Source organism: Thamnophis sirtalis, unplaced genomic scaffold, assembly GCF_051295495.1.
Source record: "Thamnophis sirtalis isolate CommonGarterSnake01/CBP01778 unplaced genomic scaffold, rThaSir2_p1.2 scaffold_5, whole genome shotgun sequence".
NCBI classification, from domain to species: Eukaryota; Metazoa; Chordata; class Lepidosauria; order Squamata; family Natricidae; genus Thamnophis; species Thamnophis sirtalis.
In genome coordinates, this window is record NW_028261385.1 from 14,693,894 (window position 1) to 14,711,445 (window position 17,552).

Here is a 17,552-nt window from a genome sequence, read left to right on the forward strand (position 1 = left end):
GAAGCAACTCTGGTGCCACTGTTCATTTCTTTTTCCTTCATTGTATGCAAAAGAGAGACTGAAGGAAAGCGGAATGAACTAAAATAGGGGTGGATAGATTCTTTTTGATTTGGACAGTACCCTGGCAATCAAAATGGGTGGTCCTTAATAACCATAACCAGACAAGTCACATGGATCCAACGAAAACACTTCATCTGCCCTGAAAAATATGGAGCCACTTGAATAGAAACAGGGAAGGCCATGCAAGAACTAGGGGAAAAATTTTTAAGTGGGGAAAGGCCAAGATCCCCAGTGTGACTGAGGTGCACTGGAACAAATGATAACACATATAATTTGAGAATGTCTTTTCAGGATTATTGCAGCCAATTTTGGTCACCATATTAGATAAAAAGACGTTGAGACTTTGGAAAACATTCAGAGAAGAGCAGCTAAGATAAACAAAGGCCTGGAGACTAAAACATATGAAGAAGGGTTGCAAGATTTGGATTTATCTAGTTTCATGAAAAGAAGGAAAAGGGGTGACATGATAGCAGTATTCCAATAATTGAGGGACTGCCTGGCAGAAGACCATCCAACCTGCTTTTAAATGTCTCCCATACCACCTCTGTTCACCAGCTGTCACTGCTTTTGTCAGAACAAAGAAAGTAGTGTCACAGTGTTGTGCCACAAAACTCCATCCCTTTGGGGCATGTATGCAAAATCTTGACACACATAGGGTAAATCTTGCACTAAAATGCCAAAAATATTACAAAGCTACTTGCATCACACCTATCCCACCTGTCCACCTTTTTTCGCATGCTTCTGATGAATACGGTTATTATATCTCTTTGAAATTTTCTCTTCTCTTCTCTGGAGTATGCATATTCAACCTCTGATAATTATTATAACAGTAGTCCTTGGCTTACAACCAGGGGTGGGCTTCAAAAATTTCAGCAACGGGTTCGCTGCCCCGTTGCTGGCTGGGGGTGGCCATGGTGGGTGTGGCCTAGTCAGCCTCCTGCAGCACAGTGGGGTGGGAGCATTTTCACCCTCCCCACGCTCTGGAGGCTTTCTTTGAGCCTCTGGGAGAGCAAAAACTGCTTTCCCCGGGCTCTGGAGACCCTCTGGAGGCCAGAAACAGACCTGTTTCTGAACTTACAGAACTTCTGGCACTTCTTCCCGTTTTCCACCCTCCCTGAATCTCCACACAGGCCCTGAACTTACCTGGCATGATGAACAGGCTATGTGGAGACTCCTGGGAGGGGCGGGGTGGGGTGGGCCTGGCCAGACAGAAGTGGCATTTGGAGGTTCACCATTGGGCAGAATCCTAGCTAGAGGATCATCCAAAGCAGTGGTGAAATTCAGCCGCTTCTACCTGGTTCAGGTGAAGCGGTAGCATCGGCATTCGGTTGGCTCCGCCGACCTAGCCAGACCTCATAATGTCCCATTTTTTATGCTCTGCACATGCGTGGAAGGTCCTGCGCATGCACGGAGGTGACGGGTGCGCTCACATTTGTGAACCTGTAGTGAAAGTGAGTTGATTTCATCCCTGGCAGAAACCCGTGCAAACCCCCAGCAACCCACCCCTCTTACAACCAGTTTGAAGTTAGGAAGGGCTTCTCTAGGGGTACTTACAACCCAGATTTGAAGTTCCAGCAGCTGCCCCTCTCCAATTACAGGATTGCATTTTGGGTGCTTAGTCACTGGTCTACATTGATGTCTGTTTGCAGCATCCCACGGTCTTATGGCCACAATTGATGACATTTGTTTTTTTGCCAGGAACCAACGTTTATTTCCAGTTTCTGGCAAAAAAAAAAAAAAAAAGCCCATTGAGGACAGTGCATCACTTAATGACCACCATAGAGAAACGTATAAAATCAGGTGCAGTCATGTGGTGACCTGCTTAATGACCAACATAGCAGTTAGCAGTTAGACTTATATACCGCTTCATAGGGCTTTCAGCCCTCTCTAAGCGGTTTACAGAGTCAGCATATCGCCCCCAACTATCCAGGTCCTCATTTCACCCACCTTGGAAGGATGGAAGGCTGAGTCAACCTTGAGCCGGTGAGATTAGAACCGCTGAACTGCAGATAACAGTCAGCTGAAGTGGCCTGCAGTACTGCACCCTAACCACTACGCCACCTCGGCTCTAACATGACTTATGCCTGTGATTCCCAGCTCAATTACAGGTGTACATTGAAGAGTACCAATATCATCTTGGCAGTTGTCCTCCAGTATTGCTCCTAATAAAAAAATGTCCTGCAGGCGGAATAGATTTTTCCCAGCCTTCATTTGGTCCTAAAAATGTATTAAACAGCTTGTTCATTAATGGGATCGCCGTTTCTATAAGCCAAGAGGAATGGTTTGTAAACTCTGCTCCAGAAGAACCAAAGGCAAGCTTTTTTCACCCAACCCAACAGTATATTTTCACCCAAAGAAGTGATATCGCTGCAGGGTGGCTTATAATTAGGCATTACAGATAAAGACTGTGCACTCTGACATTCACCATCTGTGCTAAAATATGTTTCTCCCAAAATAATCTACATTGTGCTAGAATTCCGTCAGAACTTCTGGAAATCCTTTGATTAGTGAATCTACATTGATATAGTTTCCTTGAAAAGTAGAAAACAGTTCTCTTGAACAGTTCGCTTTTTGTTCCTGCTGGTTTTTTGATTCATCTGATAAAAGTAGGCAAACAGCATTTTGCTATCAAATATGGGACGTTAATACTATTCACAATAACAATGAGTGTATATGAGGCCTTGGCAGTGGACTATTTTAGCTAATATTTATTTGTGTGGTGATTTTTGATGTTTTAAACTCACATGTGGTAGGATAATAAGCTGTTCGGAATTAGTTAAGCACTGGAGTTTAGTAAAATAAAGGGATGTGTTGTATATGCAATTTGTTACATTATAATACAAATTTTCACGTCTCATGAAAATACAAATATAATTTGTCATCTTTTCTCTTTTTCTGCTACAAAAAGCAAAGGTGAAATATTTCTGGGGGGAACAATATGCAAACATCCCTGTCATATAAGAAGAGAACATACTGTAATAAATATTCATAAAATGCTAACATGTAATGAATACATTCTGATGCCAAATAATACCGAGCTTAAAAATACATCCTAATGTGTGTCTAAGATATATATATATATATATGTGTGTGTGTGTGTGTGTGTGTGTGTGTGTGTGTGTGTGTAGTGTCACAACCCCTGTATCACGACAGAAACCCAATATTTTTACTGTTGCCTTTGTTATATTTGTGTTTTATTTGTGCTGATAAATAAATAAAGGGAGACTAGTATAGATCTATTTTAAGCTATTTAGCTCTCATCAGCTAGCCAGTAAGGGTATGGCTAGCTGATGAGAGCTAAATAGCTTGAAATAGATCTATACTAGTCTCCCTTTATTTATTTATCAGCACAAATAAAACACACACACACACACACACACACACACACACACACAGATACATACATACATACATACATATATATCTTGTGTGTGTGTGTGTGTGTGTGTGTGTGTACTGTATGTATGTATGTATGTATGTATGGTGTCACAACCCCTGGTATGCCGAAATATGGGAGGGAGCATGCTGCTTCCCTTTTCTGTCTTACGGTTCACCCTAGGAGCCATCCAGGCAGAAAGCCACTTTTTTATGTTGCCTTTGTTACATTTGTGGTATTTGTGTTATTTATTGTGTTATTTGTGTTATTTACATTGGACAAACTAATAGGAGAATAAATGCACCCATTGCACAACACAAGAACACAGTCAGAAAAAAAGAAAAAAACTTCCTCCCTTTTCCAGCACCTTAAAGCAATAGGACATGAAATTGACTTTGAAGGCATCAAATTAATCTCCAAAACAGAACACTTCAACAAGAGAATAATTATGGAAGCCATCAAAATAGAGAAACACCCTTACAACATGAATAAACGTGACGATATCTCCTGCCTACCAGACATCTGGAAACCAGCCTTAGTCAACAAATGAACCCCACCCACCACCCAGGTCATTACAACACAAAAGAGCAACAGGCACACAGCCAGCACCTCAGCCACACAGGATAATATGAAACAGTCGACCAATGTACAAACATCAACTCCAACTACCAATCAGGATGCAACTACACAGCCAATCAACCCACTTACAGCAACAAAGTCAGCACTCCACACACCCCCACCAAAATTTATAGAAAGACAACAGCTCTGACCACGCCTTACTAGCACAAGCACAAAGTCAATTGAGATTATCTTGGCAATGTTTCAGCGAGGTCTCACTCGCCATCTTCAGGCTGGATTTTGGGTTTAAAGTGTGATCAGAGCTGCCGTCTTTCTATAAATCTTGGTGGGGGAGTGGAGTGCTGGCTTTGTTTCAGTAAGTGGAATGATTGGTTGTGTGGTTGTATCATGATTGGTAGATTGGTGCTAATTGGTGCTAGCTATGTGTCTATTGTTGTTTCGTGTTGTAACGGCCTGGGTGGTGGGTGGGGCTCATTTGTTGACTAGGGCTGGTTTCCAGATATCTGGTAGGCGGGAGGTATCGTCATGTTTATTCATGTTGTGGGGGTGTTTCTCTATTTCAATAGCTTCCATAATTATTCCCTTGTTGAAGTGTTCTATTTTGGAGATTAACCTGGTTCCTTCAAGATTAATTTCATGTCCTGTAACTTTAAGGTCCTGGAAAAGGGAGGAAGTTTTTTCTTTCTTTCTTGTGTTCTGCAATGCGTGCATTTATTCTCCTGTTCGTTTGTCCTATGTACGTTGCAGGGCAGATTTTGCATAGTATTTCGTAGACTCCTTGGTTTTCTAGCTGGATTTTTTCTTTGGGGTTTCTTAAGATGTTGGCTATTTTTTGGTCAGTGTTGAAGGCTGTCTTGATATTGTGTTTGTGGAGAAACATAAAAAATAGAACTCAAACCAGAAGCATTCTTATTAGGACTACTAGACCAAAAATGGACAAACAATCTCAATACATAATCATACACATACTCACTGCAGCCAGGATTGCTTTCGCACAAAACTTGGGGAAAAAATCAATACACCCTCAGATGAAACTACAATCAGGAAAATACTCGAATGGACAGAAATGTATAAAATGACAATAGAACTAAAAGAAAGAGAAGAATCAGATTTTTATAAAGTATGGAATAAAATGTACAAGTGGCTAGAAAACAAAAGCCAAAACAGAAAATAGAGAATATAAATGTATGGTGATATAAATAATTAATATTATTATAAGTGTTAATACTACTATTGTTCTATTATAGGACAAGGTAAAAACAATAGGAAGGTAATGCAGAAGGGAGAATTATAAAAGCTAAGCAGGAAAGCTGATATAGAAAGCTGTAAAATTACTGTATATTGTTATGTATGTTCTATGTTTTGTTTTCTTTTTGTTTTGTTTTTTTCCTTGTGTCTTCTCTACTGTTTTTAAAGATTAAATCATTCAATAAAATTATATTTAAAAGATAGATAGATAGATAAATGATAGATAGATAGATAGATAGATAGATAGATAGATAGATAGATAGATAGATAGATAGATAGATATTAGATAGAGGTAGTGTTAGAGATAGAGATAAGGGTAGATAGATAGATAGATAGATAGATAGATAGATAGATAGATAGATAGATAGATAGATAGGTAGGTAGGTAGGTAGGTAGGTAGGTAGGTAGGTAGGTAGGTAGGTAGGTAGGTAGACAGACAGACAGACAGACGATAGATAGATAGATAGATAGATAGATAGATAGATAGATAGATAGATAGATAGATAGATAGATAGATAGATAGATAGATAAATAGATGATAGATAGATAGATAGATAGATAGATAGATAGATAGATAGATAGATAGATATTAGATTAGATAGAGGTGGTGATAGATAGACAGACAGACAGACAGACAGACATAGATAGATAGACAGATAGACAGACAGAGAGATACATATACATTAATGCATGCATGCATGCATACATACATATATTGCTGCGCTACTTCTGTAAATTAAAGATCTACATTTCCAATGGAGGTTGGTGATATCAGGAAATAGACCTTTTTTACTGAGGAGCTTCATGTATTCCCTTGGTTTCTGGAGAGAATTTTATAGCAGTTTTGCACCACCTAGTTAACAAACGGCCTCTGCTAAGCTACAAGCTGGCACATCTTCAAGATGTTATTGACATTTCCTCTGGTTGGACTTTGTCAGTTTATCTTCCCAACATATGCTTTCAGCATGAAGCTTTATATGTCTAGCTGTAAGGGGTTGGCAAGTAGACTCAGCTGGAGCTAATTCTGCTGCCACTTTTTGGTGCTCAATAAAGCAGTCAGTAGGAGAGAATATGAGAAGGCGCTCTCCGAAAGCAGACTAAAGATCTACCTGCTTCCATCTCATCTCCCTCTAACATCCCTTAGGACTAAAGGTCCTTGGATCCTGAAAGGTAGAAGAGAGGCACCAGGATTCATAGAGCTAAATTGATTTTTAAGCTCTCTTTAAGATGTTGACGTTGATGGTCATCACCAGTGGTGGGCTTCAAAAATTTCAGCAATGGATTCTCTGCCCAGTTGCTGAGTGGGCGTGGCCATGGTAGGTGTGGCCTAGTCGGCCTCCTGCACCATGGCACAGGGGGTGGGCATGTGTTTTTGCCTTCCCCAGGCTCTGGAGGCTTACTTCGAGCTTCCGGGAGGACAGAAACTGCCTCACCCGGGATCCATAGGCCCCCCAGAGGCCAGAAATGGGCCTGTTATCAGCCTTCCAGAACTTCCAGGAGGCCCATCTTTCCCCTTCCTGAACCTCTGTGCGGGTCCTGCACTTACCTCCCATCCAAAACAGGCGTGGAGACTCCTCAGGGGGAAGGTTGGATGGGAGGGGCAGGGTGGGATGAGAGGGGCCAGCCAGGGGTTGGATTTGGAGGTTCTTTGAACCAGCCATAATGTTAGCAATGGGTTCTCCCGAACCCGGGCAAACATGTAGTAGCCCACCCCTAGTCATCACTATCTTTCTTGTTAAGATATTTCCTAATTTGAGTGGAGTATTTCCTTGAAATCTCTTCTTTGATTCATTCCAGGAATGAATCTGGGTGCCCCCCCCTTCTATTTCTTGCATGCACTTTCTAGCTTAATAATCTTTGTCAATTACCTCCAACGTAACCACCTTTTTTAAATTCTCTAAAATATGTCAAAGCTTTCTTGTGAAGCTTTCTTCCAGGTGATCTTCTCTGGCTACTTCCACCTCCCTTTCTCCCCATCCCCACCCTCTCCATTTTATTTTATGTATTTTCCTGCATTTGTTTGTTCTTGTGAGATGCCCTGATTCCTACACCATGTTTCCAAATCTAACATACATATTTTATGAAGACATTACTGTAAGGTATTGAAAGTATTTTCATAGAACATTCCTTCACAGCCCCAAGATCCCTTTCTTACTTAGTGATACAAGCTGAAACATTTTTATTGGCTATACCTGGTGCATTTCTTCATCCTGTGTTTATCACTTTGTAAGATTCTTGCTGTTCGTCTCCAAATGTATTATTTTCCTTGGATACTTTGACAGACTGCAACATGTGTTCATTGCCTACTTTTAATCTCTATTCTGATAATGCTGCCTCTTGCTGTAGTGGATTGGTTAATGGATGAGATGCCACATTGGGATTGCTCCAACCTAGATAGAACCTCTGGAAATAGTTTTATCCTTATCTACGCGATGGATGATCAGACATATTTTCCATTTGATTCATGGGGATGGCCTCGGGATGTTCTTCAGCTCTTGTTGGATTTCCTTCAGAAGCCACTTTAAAAGTTGGGATATTAAGTGCTAATATTCTGGTTATGTTTCAATTCAGAGGTGTTGTTGTTAGTTGTGAAGTCACATCTGACCCATCACAACCCCATAAATAATGTTCCTCCAGGCCTTCCTGTCCTCTCCCATCCTCCAGAGTCCATTTAAACTCATGTCTGTTGCCTATTGCTTTGGTGGCTCCATCCAGCCACCTCATTCTTCTTTTGCTCTCACTGGTTCCTAGCATTAGACTCTTCTCCAGTGAGTCCTTCCTTCTCATTAGGTGGCCAAAGTATTTGAATTTCCTCTTCAGGATCTGGCCTTCTAAAGAGCAGTCAGGGTTGATCTCCTCAAGGACTGATCAGTTTGATCGCCTTGCAGTCCAAAGGACTCACAGGAGTCTTCTCTAGCACCAGAGTTCAAAGGCCTCCATCTTTGGTGCTCAGCCTTTCTTATGGTCCAAATTTCACAGCCATACATTGCAAATGGGAAAACCATAGCCTTGACTATACACACTTTTGTTGGCAGGATGATGTCTCTGCTTTTTAGTATGCTCTCTAGATTTCCCATAGTTTTCTTTTTAAAGGGTTTTTTAATTTCTTGGCTGCAGTCTCCATCTACATCCCATCAGAGTTTCATCAGCCATCCGGAATCCCTGACATATTCTCAAAATTCCAAACGTGCCTACCAGCCTGGGAAAAAAAGGCTTAGGTTCATTGGCTTTATTTTTGAAATATGCTAAATAATGCCTGGTGGTTTTATAACTGTTTGAATACTTATTGATTTGGAAAGCTGAAATCCATAATCTCTCTCTCTCTCTCTCTCTCTCTCTCTCTCTCTCTCTCTCTCTCTCTCTCTCTCTCTCTCTCTCTCTCTCTCTCTCTCTCTCTCTCTCTCTCTCTCTGTGTGTGTGTGTGTGTGTGTGTGTAGATAGATAAATACAGTGACATGCAGTCAGGGGAGGCAGGGGAGGCAGAGCCTCACCACTGTCATCATGAAAAGAAAAAAAATGTTAAAGGAAAAAGGCTGAGCTAGTTGCTGCCAGAGTCACAGTGGATGACTCTGCTTAATGCTTAACTGTTTTAAAAAGCCTCTAAAATGTGCCCTCTACAGGAGGAGGCAGGAGAACATGTGCCTCATTTAGTCTATCTTTATGATCACTCAAGCAGAGTTAAGCAAGGGTTAAAAGCCGAAAAATTCCTTTTATAGATGAGGCATGTGGTTCCCTTGCCTCCTCCTGTAGAGGACGTTTTTTTAGAGGCTTTTTTAAACAGTTAAGCAGATTCATCCATGGGGACTCTGGCAGCAACTAGCCCAGCCTGACCTCAGTAGCTCTTGCCTTTTTCCTTTTACATTTTTACATTTTCATGATGGCAGGCAAGAGCAGAGTTGAAATCCTATTTATCATAAATAGGTAGGTAGGTAGGTATATAGGTAGATGTTGACAGACATCGACGTAGACAAGGAGGAGGGTTGGTAGCTCTGAATAACTATTTGGTTTCATAGCTTAAAGACTATGCAATGTATCAAGTGCCTATCAATATATATAGGCTTGGAATACAGGTAGTTCTCAACTTAGGACACTCGGGAGGGGGAGGTGTCCTACCGGTTTAACAACTGGTTTGCTGAGCTGCGCACGCATGGACAATTCAGAGAATACTTACCTTCCGGATTACTGCTTGGGAAGGGAAAAAGCTGAGGTGCGGCAATCCACTCTGCCACGTGACTCAGCTGAGAAGATAAAGGTAGTAAAGTGCAGGAGTGGGCAGCCAGGCGACCGGGCGTGGGAGAAAACTAATTAGCTCCCAGCTGATCTTCAGAGCTACAGGCTCACCCGAATTGGTCCGAACCGGTAGAATCTCACCCCTGAATACAAACCAGTATTTTTGTTGCTAAGCAAGATGATTGTTAAGCAAACCACACCCTATTCTTTTTTTCTCAGGATTAAGCCAATCGTTGAGGTTGTTAAGTGAATCACATGATCCATCTTCCCCATTGCCTTTGCTTGTTGGAAGCTGGCTGGGAAGATTACAGATGGTGATTCCATGGCCCTGGGATACTGCGACTGTTGTAGATACGTAGAGCCAAGGTGGCGCAGTGGTTAAATGCAGCACTACAGGCTACTGCTAGATCAGCAGGTCAGCGATTCAAATCTCACCGGCTCAGGGTTGACTCAGCCTTCCATCCTTCCGAGGTGGGTAAAATGAGGACCCAGATTGTTGGGGGCAATATGCTGACTCTCTGTAAACCGCTTAGAGAGGCCTGAAAGGCCTATGAAGCGGTATATAAGTCTACTACTGCTATATTGGTATTCACGGTTACCAAGCAACTCAAATTTTAATCAAGTGACTGTGAGGATGCTACATTGTTTGGAAGTCCAAGGAGAAGTTGTAAGCCCCCCCTTTTAGTCCCATGGTAACTTTGAACAGTTGCTAAAGCAATGGTTGCAAGTTGAGGACTACCTATAGTATCCTGTGTGTTGCACTTCATTCTTGGTTCTACCCCAGCCTGGAACATCTTCCCCATATCAGACATCTAATAAGCAGAATGATTTACCATATGGAACCATTTTGATTTAATTTTTGTAGGCAGCCTAAATGATGCATAGATTCCTGTTATATGCAGGTGGTGATTGAGCTGCTGCACAAGACATCTAAGAATCATTTGCACAGATCTTGTCTTTTTTCCTCCCAAATGGCATCTTAATAGAGCAATTGGGACTGATAGGAATAATCCACTTGATAAATTACCCTTACAATAGAACTGGGGATCACATCCATTTGGGGACCATTATATAGGTGAGTAGAGGGACGTAGTGGCTAAGATGCTGAGCTTGTCGATCAGAAGGTCGGCAGTTCAGTGGTTCAAATCCCTAGCGCTGTGTAACAGAGTGAGCTCCTGTTATTTGTCTCAGGTTCGGCCAACCTAGCAGATTGAAAGCACGTAAAAATGCAAGTAGAAAAATAGGAACCACCTTTGGTGGGAAAGTAACAGCATTCCGTGTGCCTTTGGTGTTTAGTCATGCTGGCTATATGACCACAGAGACATCTTCGGACAGTACTGGCTCTCAGGTTTGAAACAGAGATGAGCACCCGCCCCCTAGATTTGGGAATGACTAGAACATATGTGCGAGGGGAATATTTACCTTATATAGGTGAGTGTCCTTCCCTAAGATAGGATAAAGCTTGGTCAATTGTTCTTGATCAATTTAGCCTGAAATTTAACTCGGACAAAGGAAATAAATGTAATCAATCTCTCACTGCATCCATTGAGAACTATCAGAAATAAGACCATTATTTAAGGAACTCAGGCATTTTAATTTTTCTCTCCTACCTTCTTCCTCTCCTGAACAGAAAGCGTGCTACTCATAGTGCTGGCAAAAGAAAGGGCAGCCAGAAAGACCTGAGGCCTCCAGATCTTTGGATACACCATGAAGAGATGGAGATGAAGAACATTGAAAAGCCGTCAGGTTCTGATCCGCCAGGGAGAGTCTCACCAATCAAGAGCTGTCAAGAAATCACTCCAGGCAGCCACAGCCAATCTGAAACACAGATGGGCAGCAAGAGTGCCCCACAGTCTGGTAATATTGCTTCTTACCATATGTAAAATGTACTGTGCAGCATAAGTTCACACCCATAGTACAATCCCTAATGAATTCCAGTGGAAAAAATCACGCGGGAAACAATTATGGAACTTCACCCATTGCGTGAAAAACACAACCTAAGCACCCGCTCAGGTTTACCTGCCCCACCTAGTGATCAGATGAGAAAAAAAGACACTGCAGTGTTTTTGATGCTAAATATGTCATTGGTTTGATGGCAATAAATATTTTATTAATCCTGCTAGCAGCACATAGCAGAGGAAACATTCTACAAGACGTTAATTCCTAAGATTTTGCTGTTGACATTGGCTCATTGGTTAGTGTCTAGATATGTTTTGTATTGTGTTTAATGGTTCTGTCTGTTTCATGTTCTGTGTGTCTGTAGCTATAAATGTTATAAATGCAGGATCGGTAGCTTTTTTCAAGCTAAGAACAATGGAGGCTTCCGGTCAACCATGCTCAAGGTCATAGCCCGACTGGATGAAATCACTGCTGATACTTCTACCACCATGTTTGCCCCTCTCAACCTCATTACCATGTTGCCCTGAAAATAAAACAGGGTCTTATTTTCTTTTGACCCCCGAAATAAGCACTTGGGCTTATTTTCAGGGAGGCCTTATTATTTTTGAGGTGCAGGAGGTGGTGAGCGTGGTCACCTCATGGCTTCTGCTGTGTTGCAATATTTTCAGGGAGGGCTAATTTTCAGGGGAGGGATTATTTTAGCACATGAGCTCAAAAGCCCGATTGGGCTTATTATCCAGGGAGGTCTTGTTTTCAGGGAAACAGGGTAGTAAACATCGTTCAACCATTTCATACACTCCCTTCTTTAAACACACTTATTCACACAAACCCTCAACCACTTTTATTGTTTTATTTATTGTTTTATTTAATTTCTATAGCCACCCATCTCAGCCAGGTGGCTCTGGGTGGCTTACAATTCCAAAAGTATAAAACCATTAAAAACAATAAAAAAACATCAAAAGAATAAGTTCATAGTCCACCAACTAGTATTTAAGCCAAGAAAGTGAGTCTTTAGCATATTCTGAGTCCTGGGCCTGGATGCATAGCCAGGTTTTTAAAGCTTTATGAAATTCCAACCAGGGTCATTCTAATCTCTGATTAAGATAATCTCTAATTTTATTTGATTACTGTCATCCCAAGGCCCCAAGTTACAAATTTCTATAAAGTACATAGCTGCCTGGACCTGGGGCACTGCAGAAATAGGACATTTTACAAGAATCTCTTGTGTCCAGTCCGGTATAGTCTGGTCTAGTCTGGTCTGGTCTAGTCTAGTCTAGTCTAGTCTAGTCTAGTCTAGTCTATTATCTAAGAGTAGCCCTGAGATTGGTTCAGATCAAAGACCTTCCTATATCAGCATCTATCATATTGGCCAAACAGATAGCGTATATCAGAAGTTGAGAAGCATCACAGCTTGATGTTGGCCCTCTTCTTCTTTTCCTCCTAGCAACTTTGTGAGTAAAATGTAGGTTTGGGTGTGGCATCATGGATCTGGGTATGTCTAGTTTAATGAAAAGAAGGACTAGGGGGAGACATGATAGCAGTGTTCCAATATCTCAGGAGTTGCCACAACGAAGAGGGAGTCAAACTATTCTCCAAAGCACCTGAGGGCAAGACAAGAAGGAATGGGTTGAAAATAATCAAGGAGAGAAGCAACTTAGAACTGAGAAGAAATTTCCTGACAGTTAGAACAATCAATCAGTGGAATAGCTTGTCTCCAGAAGTTGTGAATGCCCCAACACTGGAAGTCTTTAAGAAGATGTTGGATAGCCCTTTGTCTGAAATGGTATATAGGGTTTCCTGCCTAGGCAGGGGGTTGGACTACAAGACCTCCAAGGTCCCTTCCAACTCTGCTATTGTATTGTATTGTATCTCAGGCAGGGTAGTTGACTGGTATCTTCAGATGACTTAAGATCTCAAGCTTTGGATTCCATTTGGATAAATAATTTTTTCCTACCTAGGATTACATTTCAAATATTACATTTTTTCATAATCATTAGTAAAAATCACATATGAAATCTACAGAGAAGGCAATGTGTGTTAGTGCAACTCAAAGGCTAAAGCAAAACCTTTGAATGGTAAACAATTACAAACAGATTTTCTTCTGCAACTCAAATGCTCATAAAACCAGTAATTGCTATTTCAGATATAAACAAGGATATTTACATCAGGGTTTATTATGGAGTATTATATAGAGTTTAATATGGGGACAGCAAATTAGTATAATTTCAGATATTTATACTTGTTTGTATGTGGAACTAAAGCTTCTCATTTTATAGAATTCTTTATTGGCCAAGTGGGATTGGACACACAAGGAATTTGTCTTTGGTGCATATGCTCTCAGTGCACATAAGGAGAATAAAATACATACATCAAGAATAAAAAATATACAACTATCAATCTGCCAAATCTTCAACCATAGACCTTGGAATCCTTGCATTAGAGTTTGATTTGAAGTGTGTGTGTGTGTGTGTGTGTGTGTGCGTGTGTGTATTAGAGCCTGTGGCCTAATGGCTAAGATTTCTGCCTAGTATGCCTAGTATGCAATATAGCCCAGGTTCAAATCCCAGTAAGGGTATGGCTAGCTGATGAGAGCTAAATAGCTTGAAATAGATCTATACTAGTCTCCCTTTATTTATTTATCAGCACAAATAAAAAAACACAAATAAAACAAAGGCAACAGTAAAAATATTGGGTTTCTGTCGTGATGGACTCTTGTGACGAGCCGAAGGACAGATGATGGAAGCAGTTAGCTTCCTCCCATAATTGGGGCTTACCCGGGGTTGTAAAAAATCTAATATATAGTCTTCTAGTCCAATCCCTGCTCAAACAGGAGATCCTATACCATCTCTTCTAAAAAAAACCTCCAGTAATGGAACAACCATTATTTATAGAGGCAAGCTGTTCCATTGGTTAATTGTCCTCACTATTAGGAAGTTCCTCCTTAATTCCAGGTTGCTTGTCTCATTGTTTAGTTCCATTGTTTCTTGTCCTGCCCTCTGGTGCTTTGGAGAATAAATTAACCCCCTCCTCTTTGTGGCAGCCTCTCAAATACTGGAACACAGTTAAACCTGCAATTAAGATTAAGTAGAACGGGCATCCTCCAAGTCCTTTGCACCAGGCCTCGTCTTGCTTTAGGTTTGAACCTTCTCAAGTTAGAAGTCCTCAAGGCTGGGTTAAGCTGCAATTCTACTTGTCTCTCGCTTGAGTTTTCCCATGGTGAGTTGTTCCATGGCAAGTTGGGCTTGGCGAGTCCACTGGGGCGAGTTGACAATGGTGAGACCGCCAGGGCGAATCGGCCATGGCAAGTTGTCCTATTCCTCATTCAGTCTTAGTCAGTAATGGTTTCCTCTTATCTTCGCTACCAGTTCAGAATTGGGAGTGTGCATGTGCAGAGCATCCATGAGGACATCTAGTTGGGTGGGCAGAGCCTCCTGCCCCCACCGCTACTGGTTTGTCTGAACCAGGGTGAACCGGCGGAATACCACCTCTGATCTTAGTGCTCAGTGGTGGGATTCAATTTCTTTTTACTACCAGTTCAGAGGGCGTGGCTTGGCAGGCGTGGCATGGCTTGGTGAGGGTGGCAGGGGAAGGATACTGTGAAATCTCCATTCCCACCCCACCCCAGGAGAAGGTTACTGCAAAATCCCCATTTCCTCCCGAACGGCTAGGACTCGGGAGGCAGAGAATAGCTGGCCAGTCAGAGGTGGTATTTACAGGTTCTCCGAACTACTCAAAATTTCTGCTACTGGTTCTCCAGTAGAATGCCACCTCTGTTAGTGCTCCATGAATTGATGGAAGCCAGACACTAGAAGAATAAAGTTAAAACCTTGAGATTAAAGAGAATAGGTATAGATATAGTCTGGGCCTCTGATTTATTTTTCTTCCTTTTCATTTTGTATTTGCTTTTTATTGTCCGCTTTTTCTTGCTGTTGTTAGTGGCTCAGAGTCGCATGCTACAAAATGGGCAACTTTTTTCATTTCTTCCTAGAATTTTTCTACAAGGGCAGGGTTCCGTTTTGAGTGTTGATCCATTTGAGTGTTGATCCATTTGTCACCTGAGCCTAGACATTGCCAGCTGAGAGAGTGACTGGCTTTCATAGCTAAGTCAGGACTAGAACTCCCAGAATCCGGGTTTCCAGGCTTGGGGAAAAATATTTAAATAAACGAATAAATAAAATTACATAGAATGTCAAATGCTGACCAACCAAATAATAAGCATGTGAAAACATGATCATTCTTGTCATGGATTTTTCCCCACAAACTACAAGGAAGTCTAGTCACAATAGCAATATCACTTAGACTTATTTACCACTTCACAGTGCTTTACAGCCCTCTCTAAGCGGTTTACAGAGCCAGCATATTTCCCCCAAGAAATCGGGGTCCTCGTTTTACCCACCTCGGAAGGATGGAAGGCTGAGTCCACCTTGAGCCTGGTGAGAGTTGAACTGCCAAATTGCAGGCAGCCGGCAGGCGGCAGAAGTAGCCTGCAGTACTGCAATCTAACCACTGCGCCACCGAGGCTTTCAAAACAACTTAAATTTTTGAAAGATGATCAGCATTTCTGCAAAGCACTTTCCATTGGCGCTACAAGGAGATGTGACTAAGCTGTGACACAAATTTATAACAGGAATTAGCATTCAAAGTCAATTCTGAGAAAATGAGCAGCAATTCATTGGATTCCAAAGTGGCCCTTAATATTTTCTGTGTTGCTATTAAGAAGGGATGTTTATTGAATTGAATTGAATTGAATTGATTATATTTCTAAGCCGCCCTTTTCCCCGAGGGGACTCAGGGCAGCTCACAACCCAAGTCAAGGGGGGGGGGGTACAAATAAGGAATAAAAAAAGTCGAACAAACAATACCAAAATTTAAAAGCACACAACAACCATACCATTCAAGAGGGGACAAAAGCTCATTAGCCCCAGGCCTGTCGGAACAGCCAGGTTTTAAGGGCTTTGCGGAAGGCCTGGAGGGTGGTGAGGGTTCGAATCTCCATGGGGAGCTCGTTCCAAAGTTGAGTCCCCAACTTTTTAAAGTGGAAGCTATGACAAAAGATCTCCATTTATCTTTCCACTGGCTGGGAAGCAAGGAGCCAAACAGCTTGCATGGGAATTTGATTTAGTCATTTAAAGCATTTATATAGCCGCTCATCTTATGCTCATGCATTTAAGCTTTGCTTTGTTTTCTTTCAGTTCCTGACACGGAAGAAGTGGGAAGCAGCATATCCACATTGGAACGTTCACTTGCAGCTCGGCGAGCAACACGTGCCAAGCTCATGATTCCTATGGACTCACAACCCAGCAATCCTTGTAAGCCTAACATCTGCCCTAATATTCAAACAGGAATTCCATTGTGTCGTCATGTTGTTAGATAACTCTCTTCATTCAGTTGGATAAATAGAGTGACGCGGTGGCCTAGAGGGGGGGGGACTCTCACCTCACAATCAGGAGGCTATGAGTTCGATCCTAGATAGAGGTAGGTATTTCTCTTTCTGGCCACGTTGAGAATATATCTGTTGAATATAACTCCTCATTGGTGACAATAAGGGCATCTGGCCAGTACTTAGCTCCATTCAGTTGCTCAGACATTACCCCGCAAGGGATTATAGGATTGTTAAAAGAAGATGACGGTTCAGTTGGATAAATAGACATGTTTACATGGAAGTCTTCTCCAACACAATTGTTTCTACCTGCTTGCATCTTGAATGGAGACCTACCTTAACTCATGTTGGTGAGTGAAGTACAGCTGATAGATATATAGTATGGAGCCATCAACTGTCTTAATGGCCCATGACAACAATTGCTCACACGCTAACCTAAGAAGGGATCATGCCTAGAAATGTAACAATGGGAATATCAGCCACTATGATTGATTATAGTCAGTTTAGTGTAGTGGTTAAAGTGCTGGACTAGAAACTAGAAAACTACTTAGCTAGGAAAGCTGGCTGGGTGACTTTGGGCCAATCACTCTTTCTTAGCCTAATCCACAGAGTTTTTGTGGGGGCAGTGGTGGGTTTCAAATCCCGTTCCAACCGGTACGGTGCCGTCGTCATGGACGCATGCAGCATGTGCATGCGTCTTAGCACCTCTGTGACGCTCCAGCTGTATGCGCCAAACATGTGTGCGGCAGCGCAGAAGCTTTAAAACACAGGAAAGGAGCT

At 41.9% G+C, this 17,552-nt stretch overlaps 1 protein-coding gene across 1 annotated transcript in view; it reads left to right on the top strand.

Annotated features, from left to right (window-relative positions):
• The window catches only part of DCC (DCC netrin 1 receptor), a 734,614-nt gene that overhangs the window by 663,920 nt on the left and 53,142 nt on the right, over window positions 1-17,552 (top strand). The window contains exons 24-25 of the mRNA XM_087715396.1: window positions 11,124-11,350; window positions 16,585-16,701. Coding sequence (XP_087571522.1) covers window positions 11,124-11,350; window positions 16,585-16,701 — 344 coding nt within the window. The remainder of the gene's footprint in view (window positions 1-11,123; window positions 11,351-16,584; window positions 16,702-17,552) is intronic.